The sequence below is a fragment of the Juglans microcarpa x Juglans regia genome, chromosome 1S (genome assembly GCF_004785595.1).
Source record: "Juglans microcarpa x Juglans regia isolate MS1-56 chromosome 1S, Jm3101_v1.0, whole genome shotgun sequence".
In the NCBI taxonomy this organism is placed as follows: domain Eukaryota; kingdom Viridiplantae; phylum Streptophyta; class Magnoliopsida; order Fagales; family Juglandaceae; genus Juglans; species Juglans microcarpa x Juglans regia.
This window is the reverse complement of record NC_054595.1, coordinates 16,626,689-16,653,606: the sequence shown is the minus strand read 5'-3', so window position 1 is coordinate 16,653,606 and position 26,918 is coordinate 16,626,689. Positions and strand designations below refer to the sequence as shown.

The 26,918-nt window shown below is 36.1% G+C and overlaps 1 protein-coding gene and 2 long non-coding RNA genes across 4 annotated transcripts; 1 reads left to right on the top strand and 2 right to left on the bottom strand.

The window, feature by feature from the left end:
- Positions 1 to 6,200: 6,200 nt before the first annotated feature.
- On the bottom strand, positions 6,201 to 8,913 carry LOC121246921. The gene is made up of 5 exons (XR_005937187.1): positions 8,272 to 8,913; positions 8,101 to 8,168; positions 7,848 to 7,952; positions 7,368 to 7,424; positions 6,201 to 6,481 (listed from the first exon to the last, which is right to left on the bottom strand). It is a non-coding gene; the product is annotated as an uncharacterized LOC121246921 (long non-coding RNA).
- A 6,150-nt stretch (positions 8,914 to 15,063) lies between these two features.
- On the bottom strand, positions 15,064 to 16,347 carry LOC121246922. Its single transcript, XR_005937188.1, has 4 exons — positions 15,972 to 16,347; positions 15,801 to 15,868; positions 15,577 to 15,712; positions 15,064 to 15,123 (listed from the first exon to the last, which is right to left on the bottom strand). It is a non-coding gene; the product is annotated as an uncharacterized LOC121246922 (long non-coding RNA).
- Positions 16,348 to 19,484: 3,137 nt separating this feature from the next.
- On the top strand, positions 19,485 to 24,360 carry LOC121246920 (pto-interacting protein 1-like). 2 transcript variants are annotated; one of them, XM_041145245.1, is made up of 8 exons: positions 19,485 to 19,702; positions 20,864 to 20,990; positions 21,364 to 21,614; positions 21,710 to 21,836; positions 22,841 to 23,114; positions 23,458 to 23,590; positions 23,733 to 23,819; positions 23,973 to 24,360. In XM_041145245.1, the coding sequence occupies exons 2-8, from the start codon at positions 20,909 to 20,911 to the stop codon at positions 24,201 to 24,203; spliced, it is 1,185 nt and encodes a 394-aa protein (XP_041001179.1). In that variant the 5' UTR covers positions 19,485 to 19,702; positions 20,864 to 20,908; the 3' UTR covers positions 24,204 to 24,360. The 2 variants fall into 2 exon arrangements, with proteins under 2 accessions (XP_041001179.1, XP_041001180.1); XM_041145246.1 differs by having other exon boundaries at positions 19,485 to 19,733; positions 20,865 to 20,990.
- Positions 24,361 to 26,918: the final 2,558 nt, after the last annotated feature.

Here is a 26,918-nt window from a genome sequence, read left to right as displayed (position 1 = left end):
TGGGGTAATGATGCACCTACAACTATTTTACAACTCAATTTACAACTAATGGATGTAATTGTGTCACTTTATTAAAAATAATTTCAAGTATACACAACTACCCTCTATGCATAAATTTAACAATGCTTGTGAGTAATAGATTATGAGTTGGTGAATATTTAAAAGGAAAAGGATAAAGAAGAAAACCTATATTTTACCTTTAGATCTGAAACAATGAAAATCTGACAGCAATATCTGAATTAAATTTGCAATTTTCAACAAAGTCTAGGCCTACTTCATATGTGAGCCAACATAATAATATGGTTAGTGTGGCTCTTATTCATGGTAGATATTTAATTTGAAGTCTTCAGTTTAGTGTAAAGTGAACAGAAGAAACAGGACCCTGTTTTGTTATTGCTCATGCCTAGTTTTGTGCCATTTGCGACAACTTGGGTTCAATGATTAGTAACATGCCAATTGAAGGTTAAGATCACGGACGAGATTTTAAGAGTTGCAGGAAATTTACCTTGAGATCAATATTTTATAGAGTGTCTTTAAGATGAGGCAAAGCTTTACAGGAGCTACAGGCTTGTTTCCTTCAGGATGCAGCACATTTAGGCTAGACTAACTCAGAATTTCATAAAAGGCTTCCACCGCAGAGACACCCTCGAACATAATAGGGCAGATTTAGAATTATCGTGTCGTAAGATGCAAGAAAAACAAAAAATAAAAAGGAAAGGAAAGCTACTAATAATGAATCTGAAAAGGGAAAAAAAGTTTTTTTCTAGTCAAAATCCAGAATCATAGTCCAACTGATGCAACCAAGGCCCATAGAATCTATGGCATATGTCTTACAAAAACCTCATAATATTTTGCTTTAGTTTTTTTTATAATCGATTCATCTCAATAATAATAAGCAATGTCTCTTATGCAATTTCATACTCCCATTTGTTTCTAAGAGTTTATGTTTTACCAAGTAGAAAGCAAGCCACCAGTCTCTGATCGTAGGTGTTATTTCTTGCACTTCACCTAGCTAAAGTGGATGATGATACAGATGAATGTAATAAAGAAATTTCTTGCTTTATGATTTTCATTGCCTCACTACAAGAAGTGGAGACATCTCAGGATTGCTGTTTTGGTGACTCTACAAAAAAATAAAATAAAAATGAAGAACTTCTAGTGGTCATGGTAGAAAACTAGCTCGTGGGGAGTATACATTGACATGACTTTCATGTTAATATTCTGAATTTCTGTTAATGGGGCTGTTCATTTTGATGGTTTTGCTTTAAGAATATCCTGTTGGGGTGTGGGGAGTCTGAATTAACATTACTTCTTTTAAATTATGTTTTGCTTCTTTTAAGATCATATCTTCATTAAACCTGGAAAACAATTAGTCATGCCTCAGGTTGCTCCCAAACTCACCCTAAAGTGTGCCATATAATAAATGGTCTAGAATTGTAGAGTTTGAAGTGAAAGGATCTTATATGGGTTCAAAAGAAAGTAATAAGTCAAAACCCAAATAGGGGACATTTGGCCATACCATGCATTGTGACCTTTTAACAAGGTTACATAAGTATCAGCCAGCAAAGGCCCTGCAAACTTCTCTGTTTCTTCGGCGAACAAATAGGTAATGAATATCATCTCTGATGTACAATGTGCAAAATATACAGATTTGCTAGTAGCACTCTCATTGGTAAGAGCTACTACCATCCCTAAAGAAACCAAGATGGATCACTTAAAAGTTCCCAGAAAAAGAAGAAAAATTAGACATGAAAATATAATATTTTACGTGACAATACATCTCAAACACAAAAAAAAAAAAAAAAAAAAAAAAAAACATTGAAGATTCCTGTCTACAAGCACAAATGACATAACAATAGAGCAAGATAGTTCTAAAACCTAGAATGACATGGAAATGATCTTCGCAAGAAAGAACAGATGCAGAAGTACCATTTTTTTGTGCTCCAACTGCCGTGAAACGATATGTAGCCTAACATTTCCAATTTCATGAATTAGAAAATACATTTAAGCTATAAAGAGTGCACAAGAAACTTTTTTTTTCTTTTTGTTAAGTCATCAGAGTGCCCAAAAAATCAGGTACAAGAAAGTATATTACTTGTTTGGCTTGAACATGCACTTTGTAAGTCTTTATACTTTGCTTCCTCTCTGCTTCCCTTTTCAAGTCCAAGATGTAATGAAATCGATGAGAGGCATTTAACACATTTTGTTCTTAAACACCACCTGGATAGTTGAAAGAAATAGAAACGCATAACAAAAAGATCAAGAACCCACCAAAGACGAAAACATAGTCAAAACATCTTGATGAACAAACAATTCAGGGGGAACTAAATGAAAAGTGAAAACAGAGAGAAAGAGAGGATTGAAAAGGGAAAACGTACCCTCCAGCAGCGAAGTCGCTCTATTGTGGCATTCTTGGTGCTGGTAATATCGAAAGGATCCAAAGACGATTTATCGACATTGTTCATGCTAACACTGGAGCGGCTTGCTCTAGCCTCCATATCGTTGTCGCGCCGATGGCGCGGCAAATTCTAGAAGAAACTCATTTCTTTCGCAGGAGAGATGACACCGTCACACTCTAATTCCCTCTCTTCTCAACACGCATAGGAAAAAAAGTCAACAAACGATCCCTTTCACAGAATCTCAAATTGTCGCTTCAATACAATCCAATTAAAACTCATCTTTTCAGACATTCGCTTTGAAAAAACTCTTCTCTCAGATTTATTTTTTCTGTCTCACTACACTCGGTCAAACAGGGGCAAAAATTGGCGACTCTGAAAACCAAAATATCAGTAAACCCTAGATTCAGATGTCGGAAAAATAAAGTAAATAAAGCTTTAAATGATTAAAAAAAATCAAAGAAATTAAACCCAAAAACCCTAAAATGCAAAACCATCTAGACGAACCCAAATGCACGAAACACAGATCTAGCAAAAACTACGAAAATCAAAACCCAAAACATGATCAAATGTGAAACATGAGACGCCAAAAAAGGCCAACATGAAATCCAGCTAGCAGAGTTTTTGTCGAGCTAGCTGCGGTTGACTGTGGAGAGGTGGTTTTCGTTGAACCCAAGGAATACAGTCGGAAGCCTCGCATTCTCTCTCTCTCTCTATGGGCTTTGGTTTTTGTTGGAGAAAGGAGTATTGAGATGCAGTGGGTCCAAATCCGCAGCATCTAAGGCGCGGTGGAGGAGATTGGGAGGCGATGACCTTGGTTTGGAAACATTTACCACGACATGCAAAAAATAAAAAAATCAACGTTGTAGAAAACAAATCTGAAGACGCAAACATGAAGACGAAGAGAAGAGAGAAGACTCAAAGAAGAGAGAAGACGAAAAGACAGAGAAGGAAAGGAGTTTGGTTTTGGAGAGAGAAACGAATGAGAATATGCAGAAAAATAGAGAAGACGGAAGCGACGTTCTTTTTGCTTTAACACTGATTTAACGAAAAGTTAACGGAAATACTGTAGCTCCGTTAAAACAAGAATTTCTGTTAGATAGGCTCTTTTTATATATAAAGAGATATTCTATTATAATAAGTGGCTATCTAATTATGAATAATAACTTTTGTTATTTTTTTGTTAACTTTTGTTATTTTTTCGTTAAGTCCGTTAAATCATATTTTACCAAAATGCCCTTAACACACTTGATCATTTGACGTGTAGCTCCCTTGTAGAATTTAATGAAAGATCTTGTTTTACCAAAAGGTCTTTAAGACCTTTGACCATTTGAAGTGTAACTTCTAGAATTTAATGAAAGATCATGTTTCACCAAAAGGTCCTTAATAGCCCAGCAGCGCACATGAATTGACGTCTCTTTTTATGTCCTTTTGTTCTGACAGTGTACTCATTTTTCTTTTCTTTTTTTGTTTCAATTTTTTTAAATAAAAAAATTAAAATGACTTTACTCTTTAAAACAGAAACACTTTAGAGCATTCTCATTGTAAAATTCAACTTTAAGTAAATTTAACTAATAAAATACTTAAAACACTCAATATATAATATTAATTATTAATTTAATTAGAATATAATTATTATTAATATTTTAATTAGTAGAACTATAAAGTGTCATAAAAATAAAAATTAAAAAAAGTATTAATTAATAATATTTTATTATTATATATAGAGTAAATAGATAATCCAATATAGATGCAGACCAATGCTCATACTTTGTTGAAGTTTAGATTTTTTTTATCTTATTTTTTGCATTGCTTTATCCTTATATTTTCTTTTCCCAAACAAATAAACTATTGATTTTTTTATTTATTTTTATTTAAATCATCATGTTAGGTGCACTCCAAGACTAACGCACCAGGGGCCCTTCCCTAATATATATAATATAAATATAATATATATATATATATATATATATTGATAGAGATCAGTGGTAGAACCAACAATTTCTTTGAGGAGGGGCTAACTTTTTTATAGTGTGACACATTTATGTAAAATAAAAAAAATTAAAAAATCATAAAAACATTACTACATATAAAATAGGATTTCTATCATTCGCTATATACACGTAAAAATAAGATTCTATAAGTACAACTTAATATATGTTTCAGATTTCTGGTGATAACGTTTTATAAAATAATATACATCCATTATTATTTGTGTAATGAAATATTTAGAATTTAATTTTTTCAAAAAAACCATCAAGTGATATTTTAGAACAGTGGCAGAACAGCAATTTCTTTGAGGAATGGCCAACTTTTTTACCCTGTGACACATTTATGTAAAATAATCAGAAATTAGAAAATCATAAAAACATTATTGCATATAAAATAGGATCTCAATAATTTGCTACATACACGTAAAAATAAGATTTTATAAGTACAATTTAATATATGTTTCAGATTTCTAACAATAACGTTTCATAAAATAATATACATCCATTATTATTTGTGTAATGAAATATTTAGAATTTAATTTTTTCAAAAGAACTATCAAGTGATATATTAGAACAGGGGCGGAACCAGAAATTTCTTTGAGGAATGGCCAATTTTTTTTATCGTGTGACACATTTATGTAAAATAAATAGAAATTAAAAAATCATAAAAACATTATTACTACATAGAAAATAGGATCTCGATAATTTGTTACATACACATAAACATAAGATTCTATAAATATAACTTAATATATGTTTTAGATTTCTGATGATAAAGTTTCATAAAATAATATCCATCCATTATTATTTGTGTAATGAAATATTTAGAATTTAATTTTTTTATAAAAACTATCAAGTGATATTTTAGATTTGAGATATTATAAAGTGAATATTATAGTTTTGGATATTTCCTTAAAAATTATGTAAAAAGTGATCACTCAAGTATTTTTGGGTACTACTTTTATAAGACCATGACTCTATATATGCTTAATTGTCGATAATTTGGACTTAAGAAATTGTTCAAAGTCAATGCATGCAAACAATATTTTGATTTGCACGACTAAAAACCGCGGGAAGTATTTAGGTTTTTTTTTTTTGTAGAACAAATTCCATTCATATATAATGTCTCATTATAACTTTGACCTGAGACATACAGAATATAAGTTAACTACTACTTTTAAGGCTCCCCAATACACAAATTTCTTTGTGATTGACATGGTCTAGTTCATTGTTGTAACTCTCTACAGACAAACTGTCTGAGAGACAACACTCTGTCTTAAGACAAATTTAACAAACCCCATATTATGTCATGTTTTTTTTTTAAAACCTAAAACAAAGGAAATAACAGAAAACTAAAAGATATATGGAAAAATAGCGAATCACAACTTGGAAGCTGTAGATCCATATTTTCAATCTTAGAGAAAATAAAAAATGCAAACACTGAGACTGTAGTGGCGCGTGTCCCACACTTATCCTGAAAGTACGACGGAATGTCAGATATGAAGAAACTGATAGTTTTGGTCCCAGAAAAGTTGCACATGGTAGCGATAGAGCTCCCATTGTAGTGGCACATGGATGTCACGTGTGCACTTTGGGCCGCACATGTGGCTCATGTGTCGCTCCGTTAGACGAAATTTTTCGTTTGTCTAAAGGATCGGCACTTTGGAAATCTTGTGGTGAGACACGTGGTGGTCGCCTGGCTCTGAAAAACAACAGATCTGCTATAACGCCCCAAACCTGGGTGGCTTGGAGAATTATTACCTGTCACTCATAAACATGTCTCCCAATACATCCAAAGAATAATCTCCAAAAACTTCATAAATGAAATCAATCTCATATCTTCTCAATAATCTCATTACAAACTCCACACAATCTTAAATGCAATAATAAAAAATATCAAAGGGTCCACAATCTCCAGGTAATAGTAGCATACCAAACTGATAAAACCATAGGTCCTACTAAACCTGAAAATATAATTAAAACTCAAAGACATTAAAATTAAGAATATCAGAAGTCCTTCTTCTAACCACATTTCCTCAACTTAAACACGTTCACCAATCTAATCCAGGTCCTTATTTGGACTCTCCACATCATCTGAAAAAATATTATCATAATAGGGGGTGAGTTATCACAACTCAATAAGCAGAAATCATATGCTAGCGTGCAAACATGAGCATTTACAAAGAATAGCATGCAAAACAAAATATTTTTCAGAGTTATCATGCAGAACAGAACATATTTTCAAGAGTAACAGAGCGATGATTTTAAGACAAGTAAAAACCCATAGTGATTTGGCATAATATAAACTGAGTATCATCATCAGATCAAAACAGAGCATCAAAACAGAGCAGAGACTATGTTTCACCCCCGTGGTAGGGTTGTGCTAACCTCGGTGGCCAAACCAGACAGAGACAGATGTGAAATCTTTCCTTTATTCTTCTCGGAGCTCTGAGTATGCACACAGGAAAGACCACAATAAAACCACTTTGTTTCCAAAGTGGGTGCACTCAGAGACAGAGAAGTTAGTACCAACCCAAACAGAGCAGAGCATAACAGAGTAGAGCAGAGCAAAGCAGTGACAGAGTTAGATACGAAAACCAGTACACCATGCCAAAGGTTTTCAGATGTTATATCAAAATAATACAGAGTACCAAAACAGAATTAGACAGTTTACACACGCTGAACACAAAAGCCAGAACATCTTTCTAAATAAATACACAACTTTTCATATTCTCAAAATTGCTCATTTTTCAGATTTTAGAAATCACATGACAGAATTTAGCTTATGTCTACACAATGCATGTCAGAACATATTTTTCTCTTTTTTCGTACAGATTTCATGAGTATGCAAATAAACGACCGAGGTTGGTTTTGTTTTTCCCAAGTTCTCATTTCACCACAAAAAATATGCAATGTTTTCAAAAAATCAACCTCTGTCTCAAATAATTCGTGTAAGGCCTAGTATAGGAACCCCGCTTACCTGACTCTTGTAGCGTATTATCTAAGCCTTGAAAATGACCTCTATTAGTCTCGTCACCTTTTCATAAAACAAAAGAAATATACACCGAGTATTAAACGACAAAAGGCATAACCTCATCTAATAATTAAATAAAACCCACAATTTAACACACTAAGTCAACCACTTAAAAATATTGAACAGCCCGCACTCCCACTCAAAAACCATGTACTAGTCTTTGCTTTTATTCTAAACACTCTCCAAGGTCAACATCACTATTAAAAAAAATAACAATCTTTCGAAAATACCAACCAACAGCACAAAGAAACACAGAACCTAGTCAACCCGAGTATTCATTTGCTCTACCGCACCACCTCGACAAAAATCACAAAATTTATAAATCCTTCTTCAACAGCCAAACTATCATATTACAAAGCCCTCAACTCTAATTAAAAACAAAAGAAATCCTTCCCACACACCAACAATTAAAGACATAGTTTACACCATGAACAGTATGGTTCACGGCGTCCTTACCCGCTCAACAGAGTTCAATGCCAAGCCACAGCAAGGAGATTAAACACAATGCGGACAGAAGTGAAACAAAGTGGACTGTAAGAGAAATGAGCGTCAAAGTGGGGTTTCGGAGTGGGAAGAAAACAACGGCACCGCCTAGAACAATGCAAAGTCGGAATTGCATAAAACCAGCGAAATAAAGTACGGGGAAGGCATCGACCTGATAGCAAAGAGAGAGATTTACCTGAAGACTCACCACGCACAACACCCAGACACACAAACGCAACCCAAACCTCACGGCCAAAATAGAAACTACAGAAAAAGAGATTAAATCAAACCAAAAACTAAGGAGTAGAATCTGCACAGTTTCAGCAGATGAAACCGAAACCTAAAGGGATGAGAAGGAAACACTTACCAGTCGAAAAATGGAGGAATGAGAGGTACTGCTCGCTGACTTGCAGAGGAAGAACAGAAACGTAAAAATGGAGAGAAACAGAGATGCAGTAGACGGCAACTCACTGGAATAAGATGCAGCACAAGAGAGAAACCGAAACAATGAGGAAGTCTAGGGCATGGGATTCGGAACCTCAAAATAATGCCAACAATTGGAAATAAAGATGAAACCGAAAAGAAAAGAGAGACGTGCGCGAGAGAGGTGCGGGAGAAACTGGAACTGAAACAGAAAAATGAGGAAAGAAACGGAAGTTGAAGAAGAAAACACTCACCTCAAAAACGACGTCGTTCGGGACTCTCACTAGACGCTAAAATGGCTGGGCCATTTTCACGCACTGATCCGGGCCACTTTGATGAAGAGACTGGGCCTTACATCCTCCTCCCCTTACAAGAATTCCGTCCTCGAAATTCGTTACAAGCTATAATAATTTCCTTCGAACAAGTGAGGATACTTTACTCGCATCTCTTCCTCGAATTCCCAAGATGCTTCATTGATAGTATGATTATTCCACAATACTTTAACCAAAGAAATAGTTCGATTCCGCAACACTTGCTCTTTCCTGTCCAGAATCCGCAATGGTTCCTCGGTGTAGGTCATGTCCTCTTGAATCTGCAAGGGTTCATGATCTATGATGTGAGTGGGGTCGTGGATGTACTTCCTCAACATGGACACATGGAACACGTTATGCACCCCCGAGAACGCCGGTGGTAGAGCCACCCTGTACGCCACTGGTCCAATCCGATCAAGAATCTCAAACGGTCCAATGTATCTAGGGCTCAACTTACCCTTCTTTCCGAATCTCATAAGTCCTTTCATTGGTGAAATCTTCAAGAATACCTTATCTCCAATCTCAAACTCTAAGTGACGGCGGCGTTTATCTGCATAACTCTTCTGTCAGCTTTGAGCAGCTTTCATTCTAGCCCGAATGGTATCTATCTTTTCTGTGGTCTGCTGAATAATCTCTGGCCTAAGAAGTTTTCTTTCATCTACTTCATCCCAATACAATGGAGATCTACATCTCCTGCCATACAAAACCTCGTAAGGTGCCATCCCAATGCTAGCCTGGAAACTATTATTATAAGCAAACTCGACCAATGGTAAATGTTGCATCCAAGATCCCTTGAAATCTATCAAGTATGCTCTCAACATATCTTCTAAAATCTGAATAGTTCTTTATGACTGTCCATCTGTCTGAGGTTGAAAAGCAGTACTGGAACTTAACTGAGTACCCATTGCCTCTTGTAAGCTTCGCCAGAATTTAGAAGTAAAACGAGGATCTCTATCCGACACGATGGATACCGGTACTCCATGCAACCTCACTATCTCTCGTACATACAGTTCCACTAGTTTCTCTAGTTTATAAGAAACTTTAATGGGCACAAAACGGGCTGTCTTCGTTAAGCTATCCACAATCACCCATATAGCATCTTGCACGCTTACGGTCCTTGGTAGACCTGTCACGAAATCCATGGAGATATGTTCCCATTTCCACTCTGGAATCTGAAGTGGCTGTAATAATCTTGCAGGTCTCTGATGCTCCGCCTTCACTTGTTGGCAAGTTAGGCATTGTTCTACAAATTTAACAATTTCTCTTTTCATGCCATTCCACCAAAAGGACTCTCTCAAATCCTGATATATCTTGGTACTCCTTGGGTGAACAGTGTACAAAGAACGGTGTGCCTCTTCAAGATTAACCTTTTTAGTTCATCATCAGCAGGTACGCATACTCTACCCCTAAACATCAAAACTCCATCCTTGGAAACACAAAAATCAGGTTTGTCCCTGTTTCCAATCCCTTCCATTAGCTTCACCAACTCTGAGTCCACTTTTTGAGCAGCTTTGATTCTATCTATCAAAGTAGGTTGAACCACTAAACTGGCCATAACAACATTTGTATCACTAGAAAGGACTTCAATACTGGCTCTTTCTAAATCCATCAACAACCTATGCTGAGTGGTAATGGCTGCAACTGTTGGTCCGATTGACTTCCTACTCAGAGCGTCGGCTACTACATTAGCTTTGCCTGGGTGATAATTAATGGTGCAATCATAATCCTTGATCAACTCAAGCCACCTCCTTTGTCTCATGTTTAATTCTTTTTGGGTAAAGAAATACTTCAAACTCTTATGATCCGTATAAATTTCGCACTTTTCCCCATACAAGTAATGTCTCCCAAGCTTGAGTGCAAAAATGACTGCCGCGAGTTCCAGATCATGAGTGGGATAATTCTGCTCATACACTTTCAATTAGCGTGAGGCGTAAGCTATAACCTTCCCATGTTGCATCAGTACACACCCCAAACCAAGCCTAGAAGCATCGCTATAGACAACAAATCCGCCTCTAGTTGTGGGAACTATTAACACCGGAGCTGCCACTAATCTATGTTTCAACTCTTGGAAGCTTTCTTCACACTTTACTGTCCATTCAAACTTATTATTCTTCCTGGTAAGTGCAGTGAGAGGAACTACTATTCAGTGAGAGGAACTACTATCTTGGAAAACCCATCAATGAATCGACGGTAATACCTCGCCAATCCCAAGAAGCTTCTAACCTCATGAACATTCCTTGGTGTCGACCAATTAACCACTGCTTCCACTTTTCCTGAGTCTACTGAAATACCATCCTTCGAAACTACATGTCCCAGAAACGTGATTGAATCAAGCCAAAATTCACACTTCTTCGACTTAGCAAACAGCTGCTTGTCTCTGAGTGTCCCAAGTACCAACTTCAAATGTTCTTCATGCTCGGTCTAGCTTTTGGAGTATATCAGTATATCATCAATAAAGACAACCACAAACTTATCCAAAAACTCATGGAACACCCTGTTCATCAAGTCCATAAATACTGCTGGGGTGTTAGTCAGGCCAAAAGGCATGACCAAAAACTCATAATGGCCATAACGGTCCTGAACGCCGTCTTAGCCACGTCTTCAGCTCTGATCTTCAACTGGTGGTAACCCGATCGAAGATCAATCTTCGAAAATACTTGAGCACCCTGAAGCTGATCAAACAAATCTTCTATATGGGGTAGCGGGTACTTATTCTTTATGGTCACCCGATTAAGTTCCCTATAATCGATACACATTCTCATCGATCCATCCTTCTTCTTCACAAAAAGAACTGGAGCTCCCCAAGGTGAAACACTGGGCCTGATGAAACCCTTGTCTAACAAATCTTGCAACTGCTCTTTGAGTTCCGCTAATTCAGACGGCGCCATGCGATAAGGTGCTTTCGAGAAGGGTGCCATGCCTGGAATTAACTCAATAGCAAACTCTACCTCCCGCTTGGGTGGAAGTCCCGATAAATCTTCAGGGAAGGCCTCTGGATAATCTCTCACAACAAGTATCTGTTTCAACTTCAACTCTTCCTTTGGTGCTTCAACCACACAGGCTAAGAATCCCTGACAACCATCACGCAACAGTTTTCCTACCTGAATGGCAGAAATGATGGGTGGAGTCAACCTCACTTTCGACCCTGTGAACCGAAATTCACCTTCATTAGGGGCCTGAACACCACTTCCTTTTTAGCACAATCAATACTGGCGTGGTAGGAAGCCAGCCAATCCATACCCAAAATCACATCAAACCCAACCATGTGGAAAACTATTAAATCTGCTGGCATTAGTCTTCACTCTATAGAAAGAGGGCATCCAGGTAACATCTCACTACAGACTACAGAATTCCCTGTTGGGGTCACAATCACTAACCTGTTCCTCAACCTTTCAGCATCTAAAGTGCAAAATTTAGAGTACGTTGTGGAAACAAAAGAATGTGTCGCTCCCGAGTCAAATAACACAATAGCATTATTAGAAAACAAAGAAAGAGTACCTGTGATCACATTCAAACGCATCCATGAACCAAGAATAATCAAAGTCTTAACCAGAACCAATCAAAGAAAAGAAAATAATAGAAACTATAAATCCTTAAAGTAAAACAAAAGAGTCATACCAGTGATCACGTCATTCCTAACCTCAACCTCTCCAGGTGTTAGTGCAAAGACTCGAGCAGGCGCAGTAGGACGTTGATTGCTGCCCCGGGCTGATACTTCATTCCTTTGAGGTGGCGGTATGAACGTCTGGTTGCTCTTATTTTGCATTGGGCAATCCCTGATGTAGTGTCCTGATTTGCCACAACGAAAACACAATCCCGCCCCTTTTCTGCACTCTCCGGAGTGCACTTGATTGCATGTCCTACACTGGTAGGGCTGTTGATTACTCTGAACCGGCTTTTTTCCCGAACTACTACCTTCATTCCTCCTTTTCCATGGTCCCTGGTCCATGCCAGACTGGTACCCAGTAGGAGTAGTCATTTTCCTCTGTTCATGCATTGCAGCGCTTCTTTGAAGGGTTCTTTCAAAAACTGTTGCTTTATCCACCAATTCTGAGAAGTTCCGAATATGAAAACCCACCACACGCACATACAGTTTCTCATTCAGTCCTTGCTCAAATTTGCGTGCCTTCTTTTCCTCATCGGGAATCAAATAAGTAGCAAAACGAGATAACTCAGTAAACCTAGTAGCATACTGATGTACCGTCATTGTTCCCTGAACCAAGGTGACAAATTCCATAGCCTTGTCCTCACGGAATGAGCTAGGGAAGAAGCGCTCAAGAAAGATCTGCTTGAAGTGCAGCCAACTGATTATCTCTGTCCCCTCTGCTTCTCTGATGGTCCTTTCAGAGATCCACCACCTCTTCGCTTCCCCAGTACGCTTGAATGTGGCGTATGCCACCTTTTGCTCCTCAGTACAGGTTAGGACTCGCAAAATCTCCTCAATGTCCGAAATCCAATCCTCCGCAAAGTTGGATCGCCTCTCCCATCAAATAAAGGAGGGTGCATTCGATTGAATTGCTCAACAGTACAATCCCCTTCATTGAAATTACGCTGGCGACCCGCGGGATTCTGCACAAGGTCATCAATTAATTGATGTGCAGTTGCTCGTAATACGTCGGAAGCACTCGGGTTTGCTTCCTTTTCGTTCTCGTTCGCATTCAGATCCGACATGCTTCGTTCTCTACGACGAGGTGGCATCCTGACAAAATAACTTGAATTTTAATCAACGCTTAAAAAATAGAGTTTATAAGAACATATAAAATTTAGTGGTATTTGTAAAAACAAAACGTATATATTATAATTCAAAATTATAAGAATACTCATAACGGAGAATAGAAAAGTACATATAACCGTAGTAATAGTCAATTTCCAAAAACTAATACTTAAACCCATTTGACTACTTAAGAAGGCTCCGTTAATAAACTAAACCTTAATCAACATGAACTTAGTTCATAGACCTGTGAAATACCACACCTCATGGCTATTCCTAAAGCCTGCGAATTCTAAGACTTTCCACATCAACAATATTCAATCCTATAGTTCGCTTTACTATCATAATAAATCTGAAAATGACTTCTTAATCACTATCTATACTCTAAAATCTTTACATCCTATGAACCCACAGAAATCTAAACCTCCAAGGTTTACAGTATGCAGAATTTAAACCTGGCTCTGATACCAAATGTAACGCCCCAAACCCGGGTGGCTTGGAGAATTACTAACTGTTACTCATAAACATGTCTCCCAATACATCCAAAGAATAATCTCCAAAAATTTCATAAATGAAATCAATCTCATATCTTCTCAATACTCTCATTACAAACTCCACACAATCTTAAATGCAATAATAAAAAATATCAAAGGGTCCACAATCTCCCGGTAATAGTAACATACCAAACTGATAAAACCATAGGTCCTACTAAACCTGAAAATATAATTAAAACTCAAAGACATTAAAATTAAGAATATCAGAAGTCCTTCTTCTAACCACATTTCCTCAACTTAAACACGTTCACCAATCTAATCCAGGTCCTCATTTAGACTCTTCACATCATCTGAAAAAATATTATCATGATAGGGGGTGAGTTATCACAACTCAGTAAGCAGAAATCATATGCTAGCGTGCAAACATGAGCATTTACAAAGAATAGCATGCAAAACAAAATAGTTTCCAGAGTTATCATGCAGAACAAAACATATTTTCAAGAGTAACAGAGCGATGGTTTTAAGACAAGTAAAAACCCATAGTGCTTTGACATAACATAAACTGAGTATCATCATCAGATCAAAACAGAGCAGAGACTATGTTTCACCCCCGTGGTAGGGTTGTGCTAACCTCGGTGGCCAAACCAGACAGAGACAGATGTGAAATCTTTCCTTTATTCTTCTCGGAGCTCTGAGTATGCACACAGGAAAGACCACAATAAAATCACTTTGTTTCCAAAGTGGGTGCACTCAGAGACAGAGAAGTTGGTACCAACCCAAACAGAGCAGAGCATAACAGAGTAGAGCAGAGCAAAGCAGTGACAGAGTTAGATACGAAAACCAGTACACCATGCCAAAGGTTTTCAGATGTTATATCAAAATAATACAAAGTACCAAAACAGAATTAGACAGTTTACACACGTTGAACACAAAAGCCAGAACATCTTTCTAAATAAATACACAACTTTTCATATTCTCAAAATTGCCCATTTTTCAGATTTTAGAAATCACATGACAGAATTTAGCTCATGTTTACACAATGCATGTCAGAACATATTTTTCTCTTTTTTCGTACAGATTTCATGAGTATGCAAATAAACGACCGAGGTTGGTTTTGTTTTTCCCAAGTTCTCATTTCACCACAAAAAATATGCAATGTTTTCAAAAAATCAACCTCAGTCTCAAATAATTCGTGTAAGGCCTAGTATAGGAACCCCGCTTACCTGACTCTTGTAGCGTATTATCTAAGCCTTGAAAATGACCTCTATTAGTCTCGTCACCTTTTCATAAAACAAAAGAAATATACACCGAGTATTAAACGACAAAAGGCATAACCTCATCTAATAATTAAATAAAACCCACAATTTAACACACTAAGTCAACCACTTAAAAATATTGAACAGCCCGCACTCCCACTCAAAAACCATGTACTAGTCTTTGCTTTTATTCTAAACACTCTCCAAGGTCAACATCACTATTAAAAAAAATAACAATCTTTCGAAAATACCAACCAACAGCACAAAGAAACACAGAACCTAGTCAACCCAAGTATTCATTTGCTCTACCGCACCACCTCGACAAAAATCACAAAATTTATAAATCCTTCTTCAACAACCAAACTATCATATTACAAAGCCCTCAACTCTAATTAAAAACAAAAGAAATCCTTCCCACACACCAACAATTAAAGACATAGTTTACACCATGAACAGTATGGTTCACGGCGTCCTTACCCGCTCAACAGAGTTCAATGCCAAGCCACAGCAAGGAGATTAAACACAATGCGGACAGAAGTGAAACAAAGTGGACTGTAAGAGAAATGAGCGTCAAAGTGGGGTTTCGGAGTGGGGAAGAAAACAACGGCACCGCCTAGAACAATGCAAAGTCGGAATTGCATAAAACCAGCGAAATAAAGTACGGGGAAGGCATCGACCTGATAGCAAAGAGAGAGATTTACCTGAAGACTCACCACGCACAACACCCAGACACACAAACGCAACCCAAACCTCACGGCCAAAATAGAAACTACAGAAAAAGAGATTAAATCAAACCAAAAACTAAGGAGTAGAATCTGCACAGTTTCAGTAGATGAAACCGAAACCTAAAGGGATGAGAAGGAAACACTTACCAGTCGAAAAATGGAGGAATGAGAGGTACTGCTCGCTGACTTGCAGAGGAAAAATAGAAACGTAAAAATGGAGAGAAACAGAGATGCAGCAGACGGCAACTCACTGGAATAAGATGCAGCGCAAGAGAGAAACCGAAACAATGAGGAAGTCTAGGGCATGGGATTCGGAACCTCAAAATAATGCCAACAACTGGAAATAAAGATGAAACCGAAAAGAAAAGAGAGACGTGCGCGAGAGAGGTGCGGGAGAAACTGAAACTGAAACAGAAAAATGCGGAAAGAAACGGAAGTTGAAGAAGAAAACACTCACCTCAAAAACGACGTCGTTCGGGACTCTCACTAGACACTAAAATGGCTGGGGCATTTTCACGCACTGATCCGGACCACTTTGATGAAGAGACTAGGCCTTACATCTGCATTTCGCCCTACTATGAATGAAAAAATAAATAAAACCAGAAAAATAAAATAAAAACTAGGGAGAAGTGGGAAGAGGGATAAATGAGGAAAATAGGAGGGAGGGAGGGAGGAGCCAAAGCTCTAGCCCCCCTCCTCTGGTCTGAATTTTTTTAAGGGGACGGTTGAGTTTATGAGATGAGAGAGTAGGATTTTTTGATGCATATAATATATATAGTTAGAGTTTAAAATAACAAACAAATACCAAAGAATTATGTGCAATATGAGATGAGATGATTTCAGATGAAAGTTAAAAATTAAATAAAATATTGTTAGAATATTTTTTTAATATTATTATTGTTTTGAGATTCGAAAGATTTGAATTATTTATTATATTTTGTATAAAAATTTAAAATAATGATAATGATAAGATGAGATAAAATATTTTAACTATCTAAACAGAACATTTGTGAACATGCAAATTATCGAACAAATGACACCTCAAGGTATAAAGATTAGGTTGGTGGCGAGGCTCCTTGATTTGCTGGAATTGTCTACTGTGTGGATATGATCTCATGGCACGTTGTTTTTAATCATTGATAGCCATTAATGCAAGTTATGAATAAAGGAGAAGATGGTGGAAATTATTCTAACAAAAACCTCGCTACAAGTGACCTATACATATATATATACATACATATGATGGGAAAAAAGATCCACTAATTAATTTGATTCGAGGTTATGTGTATATATATATTTTAAAGAAAAATATTTATTACAGTCTACTGTGTGCTGTAGCCGTAGCATACCCTGTGCTGCGTTTAAAAAAAAAAATCACATGTGAAGTGTGCGGAGAGTTCAGCTGATGTATAACTGCACTCATATTTTTATTTAGTATAGCTAGTTATAAGTCCACGTGAAAGATACGTCATTTACACTGTTAACATGTCATGATTTGATTTGTAAAAAAGTTTAATTTTAAAGTTTTCTTACAAATCAAATTATGTTATGCCAGCAGTGTAATGGGTGTGTCTTGAGTCCTCTATATCGTTTTGTACATATATATATATAATAACAATTTTTAAAATATTTTTTTTATAGAAAATAATTCTTTATAGGTCTAAGGTGTACAACTTGTTGGATTATATAAGTGTTAATTACAACTTGCTGGTGATTTTCTTAACTTTTAAAAGAAATGAGTTAATTACAAAATCATTTCCTAAGTTTCAGTCGGATTGCAAATCACTTTCTTCGGGTATGCAAATTTTGCCGTTTCTTCATCTTCTATCAATTCATCTAACGGCAAGGTTGACACATGACAGCTAATCAAAACTCAATAAAGTAGCATTTAAGCGACACATCGGCACCCTAATTAAAGAAATAAAAATATAATAAATAATAATAAAATCTAAAATATTTATAAATAAAAATTAAATTGAAAAATTAAAAGAAAACATTAATTTTAAAAATAGAAACTAGAGGAAAAAATCCTTCCTATTATGGCCGATCAAGCCGTAAGCTGCATGCCAAATCACTAGAGTAGGCCGGATATGGCCGCCTATGGCTAGACTGGCCACCATAGGGTGGCAAGGAATCACCTTGTGAGAGGTAGACTTTATCCCTCGACGAATGGGCCTATAGGCCACCTTTAAACCACCGCGAGGTGACTCATTAGCCACCCTGTGGTGGTTCTAGGGTGGAAATTGGGTGTGGTTTCCCCACCACAAGTTAATTTTTTAATTAATTACTTTTGTGTTTTTAAAGTTTTTAAATTTTACCATTGTAATTCATTATTAAGATTTTATTTTTATTTATTTTTTAATAATTTTTATATTTTAAAATTAATTGTTTCATGTTACATTTTTCTTTCTCTATTTACATGAAAGTCTTATACCATATATTTCTATTTAATCAATATGTGATTTATCATTTTTGTCATTTTAACTTAATACTTAAATATTTATGCTTAAATAAAATGGTAAAAATATAATAAGTCACATATTAATTAAGTGAAAATGTGTGGTGTAAGTTTTCATTGTAGCATTTCTCATGAATATATGATAGCATTTCTCAAGGGAATGAAAAACTCTATTTAGCATTCCTATACCATATACATGTTGAGAGAAAAAAAATAAAAAGATAAAAAATAAAAAACAGGTATACGATATAGGACTGTTGAATATAAGAATTAAAAAAAAAAAAATAGCTGGAGCGAAGGAAAAAAGAACAAAGCAGTAAAATCTATTTGAAGTTATATAATTTTATTGAAGTAATTTACTCCACACGGTAGACCGATGATCTATCGAGCATTTGCACCGAGGGTGTTTTTTTTTTTTTTTTTCTTCTTCCTAATGGGAGGTTTGGATGATAATTTGAGTTGAGTTAAAGTGAAATAAAATGATACGAGAGTTGAAAGTTAAATAAAATATTTATTTTTTAATATTATTTTTATTTTGATATTTAAAAAAATTAAATTATTTATTATATTTTATTTAAAAATTTAAAAAAATTATAATGATTAGATGAGATAAAATAATTAAGATTAACTTATTATTCAAATAAAGAAAAAAAATATATTTACAATCGTGAATTGTGTAACTGCTTCGTAATCACTTTAAAAAAAGTGAATAAAATATGAGACTCACGTGAAAAAAATTAATTTTTTAATAATAGATCATATTATTTTTCAAAACTATTACGCGACGTTTACGTATTTTATAATTATATATAAAATTACTCAAAAACCAATACACTAGTCAGTAGGTTCTATCGGTAAACCTCTCGTCACAAAGCTGCCCTTTCCCAGTTCATAGACGGGGGCTGCTACGTCCATTGAGAATTCTTACCCCAAGTGTAATTTTTTTTTTTTTTAAATGCTTAATTTTTTTTAAATTTCTTAAGCATTTAAAAAAAATTTACAAGATCATTAAAATACATTTCCTTTAACTATTAACGAAAAAAAAAAAAAAAAAATACAATCGATTCGATACGACTCTCCTTTGGTATTCTGACCAACATTTTCCTTCCCAATTCCATTTGACTTGTTGACAGAAACGCAACAACCGAAGCAGACTGACAAACGGTCGTTATTTATATATCATATTTATGAAGAAAAGCAAAACCCCTCGCTGGCTCGCTGTAATATTTGCCCAACAGAAGTCAAGAGTAGACGAGACTTTCCTTGCACTTTGTTCTTTCACACTCTGCCTTTCCATCTTGGTAGGCTTCAGATCATATCATTCCCTCTTTCATTATGTAATTTGAGGAAAGAATAGCAATTTAAGGCTGTTAGTGAAGGCATCACTTGCAAGCATCATCATTTTTACCTACCCTAAAAGTTGACTGTTTTCTTGCCCATAAAATTCTGGGTATGTCCTGGAATCCTGTCAATTTTTGGCAGTGATCGCTTTTTTAAGTTCTGGGTTTAGTTATTTGTTCTTAGAACTATATTTCTTTTGTTTTTTTCAGTTCATGTTTTGTTTTTGTTTTTTTTTTTTTCTCATTACCCTCTTCTGATTGTAGAGGAAGCATATGCTAATAAAAGAGATCGAAGTTTCCGAATGTTATCTTATATGGTTTTTAGCAAATTGATGCTGTACGAGGATCATAATAATCTACTGAGATTAATTTATTCATTTTCTTAAGTTGTAGGGTTATGAGATATTTTGTTGTGTGATTAATAGTAGATGAGAGTTTAATTAGCGTTTGCTTATGCTGTTTAGTTAGAATTGCCTTTTGAATTGGATTCATACGGCATCCATGTATCATGATGCGCTCAAATTTGCCTTGGATTTGAATGATCATGATGACAGTAAATTACTTTTGCTATTGTGGTAAATTATAACGCCTTGGAACCTTTATATGTTTTTAGATGCCAATGCAGATTTTTCATTTCTTTTCCAATGAAAATAGGAGCAGCCAATTTTTATTGCTCAACAATCCAGTTGGAAGAACTCAGTAACTCATTTTCTGTAAAATATAAGGTCCTGGACGTAATTTCTACGTGTCATCTCGCATATTTCTTGCTGCTAAAATTGTTGGCACTAGCACATGGCAAATTGCAGGTATCTTTCAATGTATGTGTCATTTTCTTAGAGTGCTAATGTCATGTGATGTCTAGTTACTTCTTTATCGAGGTTCCTACATTTGCTTTAGGAATTTTATATATCAGTGCGAGACAGATTAGAAAAGGTATGGTCCTTTTGCTTTCAATATGAAATTGCAATCGGAGGACCAACGGTTAGTCATGATCTAGAGTTGAGTCTGTTATTTTCTTTTTGAAAAGAAGAAACTTTTGAAATTGCGGTGCAACCCAACTAGCCACTACATGTTAAGGTGGTTATTTCCACTAGATATAGGCAATTTTTCTCCGTACAAAGTAAATAATCTAAATCTGAGTAAATTTTCTGTTGGAGGCATTGGCCTTTATGAGGAATAATTTCTTAAATGCGTAAGTGTGCATGGTTTTCTTGCTTATGTTACATGTCACTTTGTTTCAACTGTGCAGAAAGTAGAGTTGAGATCTTCCTATAGGAAAAGGGATAATGAGCTGCTTTGGCTGTTGTGTAGAAAATGATATCCATAGAGCTGCTGATACTGGGCAGTTGATGGGAAATAATTCAACAGGTGATCTTTATTCCTAAGCCGCACTTAGTTTTTCCTTTTCCTTTATCATTGATATAAGCTACTCTCTCCTTCACATACATTGGTTGATCTTTTCTATTTGAAACAATATTGGTTGGTGAAAGAAAGATGCATGATTCTTTATCAAAGTTTGTAGCTTATATTCTTTGAATTCTGCCTTGCCATTAGTTAGGGCAACTTGTTTGTCGTATGTTTCCACATTTTTTCATGCTTGTTTTGCATACTTTTTTCGCCACATCCTTGGCATCTCAATATCCCACTTTTTGGAAAGTTTAGACCTACATATTGTGTAATTATAGCTATCAATTATCATGCATCAGCATTTTGTGAAACTATGCGTTCATGAATCACACAGGCATTAGTGGTGGTTATTCTTCCAAGGAAGCTGTGACAAAAGATACACAGACTGTAACTATCCAGCCAATCGCTGTCCCTGCCATTCCAGTAGATGAATTGAGGGATATTACAGATAATTTTGGTACAAAGGCATTAATTGGCGAGGGCTCATATGGAAAAGTATATCATGGTGTCCTAGCAAGTGAACAGGCTGCAGCCATTAAAAAGTTAGACTCCAGTAAACAACCTGACCAAGAATTTCTGGCGCAGGTACTCATATGAGTTCATTACAATTACTACTGCCTACTGGTACCATTTCTCCCTTTTGATTTCGATTGCTTAGAAATTGGCTTAAAAACATACAGATCTCCATGGTATCAAGACTGAAACATGAAAATCTTGTTGGACTTATTGGTTATTGTGTCGATGGTCCTCTCCGTGTCCTTGCATATGAGTACGCTCCTAATGGATCTCTTCATGATATACTACACGGTAAGTAAGCATATTACTCTTATGTTTCAACATAATATGTAAACACCAGTACCATTATATTGACAAAATTTGAGTCTTTCATTTATCCTTTACTTCAAGATGACCAGAGAAATAAAGTTTTGTGTTTCTAGCCCAGTAACAGCGGTTATATATGACAAACTTCTTCTATAAACTATATTCAAAATTTTCTTAGTTGTTGCAGAAATTTAGTGCTGTAATTGATAATAATTATTGAACCCGTATTCTATATCACGGGTGTAGTCATTTAATAGGAACCAGAAATCTGCTTTGCCCATTTTAAAAATCCTCTCGTGGAGTGTTTAGCAACTATTTGTGGGAAGCATCTCATTAAGGCCTCGTTTGGATGTTGAGATGAGATGATAAATATGTGAATAGTAGTGAAATAGTTTGTGAATGGTAATGAAATGGTTTGAGTTAAGATGTTTTATGGGATTTTGGGAAAGGAGAGAGAAAAAATTGTATGAAAAGATTATAAAGTTAAAATATTGTTAGAATATAATTTTTTAATATTATTTTTGTTTTGGGATTTGAAAAAGTTGAATTGTTCTTTGTGTTTTGTTTGGAAGTTTGGAAAAGTTGTAATGATTAGATGAAAAAGTTAATATTTGAAATTGAAAAGTATTTGTGTTTGAGTGGTGTTTAGATGTTAAGATGAAACCATCTTAACATCCAAACGGGGCCTAAGTTTCATAATTAAATTTTAGTGGGCATACATATTTCTTTCTCTGTCTCTCTTATTTTTTTTTTTGCTAGGCAATTTTTTAGGGACATCAGCCCTAGTTTTTTCTTTTTCTGTTTTTTTGGGGGGGAGGGGAAGTGGGGTGGTTTGAACCCCCAACCATGGATCCAATGGTCCCTAAGGACCATGGGTGGTACCATTAAGCCAGACGGCCATTGGCAGGCATACAATTTTTTCAGGAAGTAACATGATTCCTTCCATAACATTGCTAATATAAACAATGTTCTTTAATACGTGCCTATAGGACGAAAAGGTGTCAAAGGAGCAGAGCCAGGCCCAGTTCTGTCGTGGGCACAGAGAGTTAAAATTGCAGTTGGGGCAGCAAGGGGACTTGAATATCTACATGAAAAAGCACAACCTCACATCATACATCGTGATATCAAGTCCAGCAATATACTGCTTTTTGATGATGATGTTGCAAAAATCGCTGATTTTGATTTATCAAATCAAGCACCTGATAATGCTGCACGTCTTCATTCCACTCGTGTACTTGGCACTTTTGGTTATCATGCTCCTGAGTAAGTTTTTCCTGGACATTTCAGATAGCTGCTTCTCATCTTTTTGGGTTGAATTACAGTGGAGAACATGAAACAAAAGTTCAGAGTTAGTCTTGTTGGACAAGAAGGAAAGGATATGGTAATGTATCACAATTAAGGAACAGGAAAGAGGTAAAACAAAAATGCTAGATGGTCAAGAGAGGGATATAGTCTCACTTCTGATAACTCATACCTACCTAAGTAAACAAATTATCATCCCTTTTGCTCTACTCCTTAATAAGTTTCTTGGGCATGCTATGTAATTGCCACTTTGAAGTAGACACCTCCCAAAGGTCAGGCCTAAATTTCTAATTTTGTATGGCAGATACGCGATGACTGGGCAGCTGAGTTCAAAGAGTGATGTTTACAGCTTTGGTGTTGTCCTGCTGGAACTCTTGACTGGTCGAAAACCTGTTGATCACACCCTGCCACGTGGACAGCAAAGCCTGGTGACATGGGTAACGAATCTTGGTTCTGCTAGTAACTATATTTTAAGTGCTTTATTTCCATCCCTTTTTCTCTGAGGGAGACAAATATGCTGGGTTATGGAATTGCAAGTTCCATTGAACCTGATTCTTTTATGATTCTGGACTCAATTAGGCAACACCGAAACTCAGTGAAGATAAGGTGAAGCAATGTATTGATGCTAAACTAGATGGAGAATACCCTTCCAAGGCAGTTGCAAAGGTATTCAAGGCTATCTTCTGTAATTAGAAAATGCATTTAGGGCTGTTCACTATTCTCATAAGAATCATGTCTTCAGTTTGATGACAACTTGCAGCTGATTTTATGCTAGCATCCATTGATAATCACATTATGATTGGTTTACACTGGAAACAGATGGCTGCCGTTGCTGCCTTGTGTGTGCAATATGAAGCTGACTTTCGGCCAAATATGAGCATTGTAGTTACAGCTCTACAGCCTCTGTTGAACACTCGGTCCGGCCCCCAAGTGCAAAACCGCACTTGTGAATTCTTCCTAGCACCTCAAACTTTCTTGCAGGGTATACTGTTCAATATGTTTTGTAACCAGCGTGTTCTAGATCGTATTTCATTCATTGAAGCTTTTTAGACCTTTATTTGCAATTTGAATAATTATTCTACATACTTTTGAAGTGCTTTGGGTGATTTCTATGGGTTTTCGATTGTGCACATTAGCTCTATCTCATTTGCTGTGTATTTTTACTAAGTGATTGAGAAAATGAGAATGTTGTTGTGCCCTATGCTTATTTCAGTTCTTGCTTGGCATTATTGTTATTGCCTGTTGGGCCCAAACATGTTTCTAATGCTTGATGAGAATGTGAATTATCTTTTATTTAAAGCATGTATCATGCATCCACCAAGATTATCAAAAGACTGTCTGGCAACAGAAACTTTTTCAAAATTGACTGTGCCGAAGGATTTGGGATTTCTTACAATTCGCAGGACTTAGATTAGAAAAGAGATGGACATAATGAAAGCTAGGCCAATACGAAGATAGTAAAAAGTGGGTCTCAACTTCAACTTAGGTGAAGGAGCAAACCAACTCTGAGAACAGACCAAACTACGGAAAAGAGGTACCTCATTTAAGTCACTGTTGCATTAGTCCGAGCATCTTCCTCATTCAAGGACCCAATCCGAGACTCACTGATTCCAAAGTAAAGGAGTCCCCATGGAAACCATTTCAAGGAAGCATCATTCCAAGGAAATACCACTCCAAGTAAGTTCTCCCAAGAAAGTAGGTCAGAACAAATGCAATTCTGAGGGAATTTTTTCCAAGAAAATCGTTCTGAGAAATTATGTCAGGTAGGGGGAAACGAGTACCAGAAGAAGTAAGTCTAAGGAGTCGTTCTGAAGAATGATGCTCATGCACAAAACTGGGAAAGCACTGTTCTTCGAAGAAGTAACAGTGGGAAGTTTGGTGAACTTGTGATGTGTTTGCTTGCATGGTTTTGGAAAGGAGAATTTGGATTATATATGTAGTTTGGGTTCGGATTTGCACCAAAGCCCAACAAAGCTTGTGTCAAGGTATTCTCAGGTATTTTGAGAATACCTCACTACTATTCATTATTTTATTATTATTTTTAACTTATTTTTTACTACTATTCACTACTATTCAATAGTCTATCATTATGTTTTTATTACTTTATAATTACTATTCACAAAATACCTTAAAATACCTTACTACTCAAACGTAACAGAATCTTGGATTTAAAATATGGTTGATTAGAAATCTAAATTCATATTCAAATCTAAATCCAAATTCTTCTATCCAAATGCAACCTTGGGGCATCAAAAGTAATGCAAGGTGATGAATATGTTGGCATTAGGTTAGGATAAACTTAGGATAAACTAAGGCAGATAAACTAAGGCATACATCTTTTCAAAACTTACCCAATGAACTATGATGACATCTTGGGAAGAAGCATGGCCATGGCTTTCATGAGTTCTAAATGCTGTTTTAGGGATATCTTCATCTTTCACCCTAATTTGATGATAGCCTAACCTCAAATCAAGTTTTGAAAAATACTTTGCTCCACACAATTTATCAAGAAGTTCATCAATGACAGGAATTGGAAATTTGTCTTTGATGGTTTCTTGGTTTAGGGCTCTATAATCCATACACATTCTCCATGTTCCATCAACTTTCTTAACAAGGAGAACAGGTGAGGAAAATGGACTTTGGCTTGGTCTAATCACACCATTACTCAACAAATCTTGTACAAATTTTTCAATCTCTGATTTTTGATAATGAGGGTACCTGTAAGGCCTTACTGACACTGGTGCAGATCCACTTTTCAAAATAATTTGATGGTCAAAAGCTCGAGGTGGAGGTAACCCCACAGGTTCTTCAAAAACAGTATTAAACTGTTGTAGCATCTTCTCAACTTCTGGTTGTATCTCCCATTTCTTCTGCTCTTCTTGCACTGCAACTAATTGTAAAAACCAGCCATGTTTCCTCACAAAAGAAGATTTCAACAGATTCATTCCAGCTTCCGCTTCAACTCTTCCAGAAACAAGGCCTTGTAACAACAATTTCTTGTCACCTACTTGAAACTCCATAGACATATTAGTAAAGTCCCACTTAATGGAACCTAATGTCTTAAGCCACTGGACTCCAATGACAATGTCACAACCCCCCAAAGTAAGGACATGGAATGGAATTATGAATTTGGAATCTTGAATGTTAATAGCTTTCACACATCTTCCTTGACTGACAATCTTTGCCCCATTTGCAACTTGAACTTGCAATCCCACAGCCTTCTCTACCTTCAAATTAGCTGCCTCAACCACCAATGGGTCTAAGAAATTATGTGTACTTCCAGAATCTACCAGAATTTCCACAGTAAAAGATCCAATTCTTCCCAACAATTTCATGGCATTGCTATTTACACAACTTGAGATAGCATGTATCTCTAGGACCTCAGAATCCTGTAAATCAAGCTCTTGAGTTTCTGGCACAGATTCTTCCTTCATCACAGCATTCTCTTCCACCTTATGTTCATCATCACCTTGCATAATATACACCTTGGGATTCTTACAAGTGTGATTGGGATTCCACTTCTCATCACAATGGAAACACAATCATTTCTTCCTCTTATTATCCATTTGAAGGGAGGTAACTTTCCTCACAGGAGGAAAAGTTCTCTGCCCTTTATTAGCTAAATCTCCCACATTATCAGTAGGCCACTTATCAGCATAATGGCCATTTTGCCTCCAAGACTTCCTTGAAGACAAAACATGTTCTTCTTGCAACTTTGCCAAGCCAAAAGCAGAACCAAGATTAGGTGGATTAAACATTTTAACA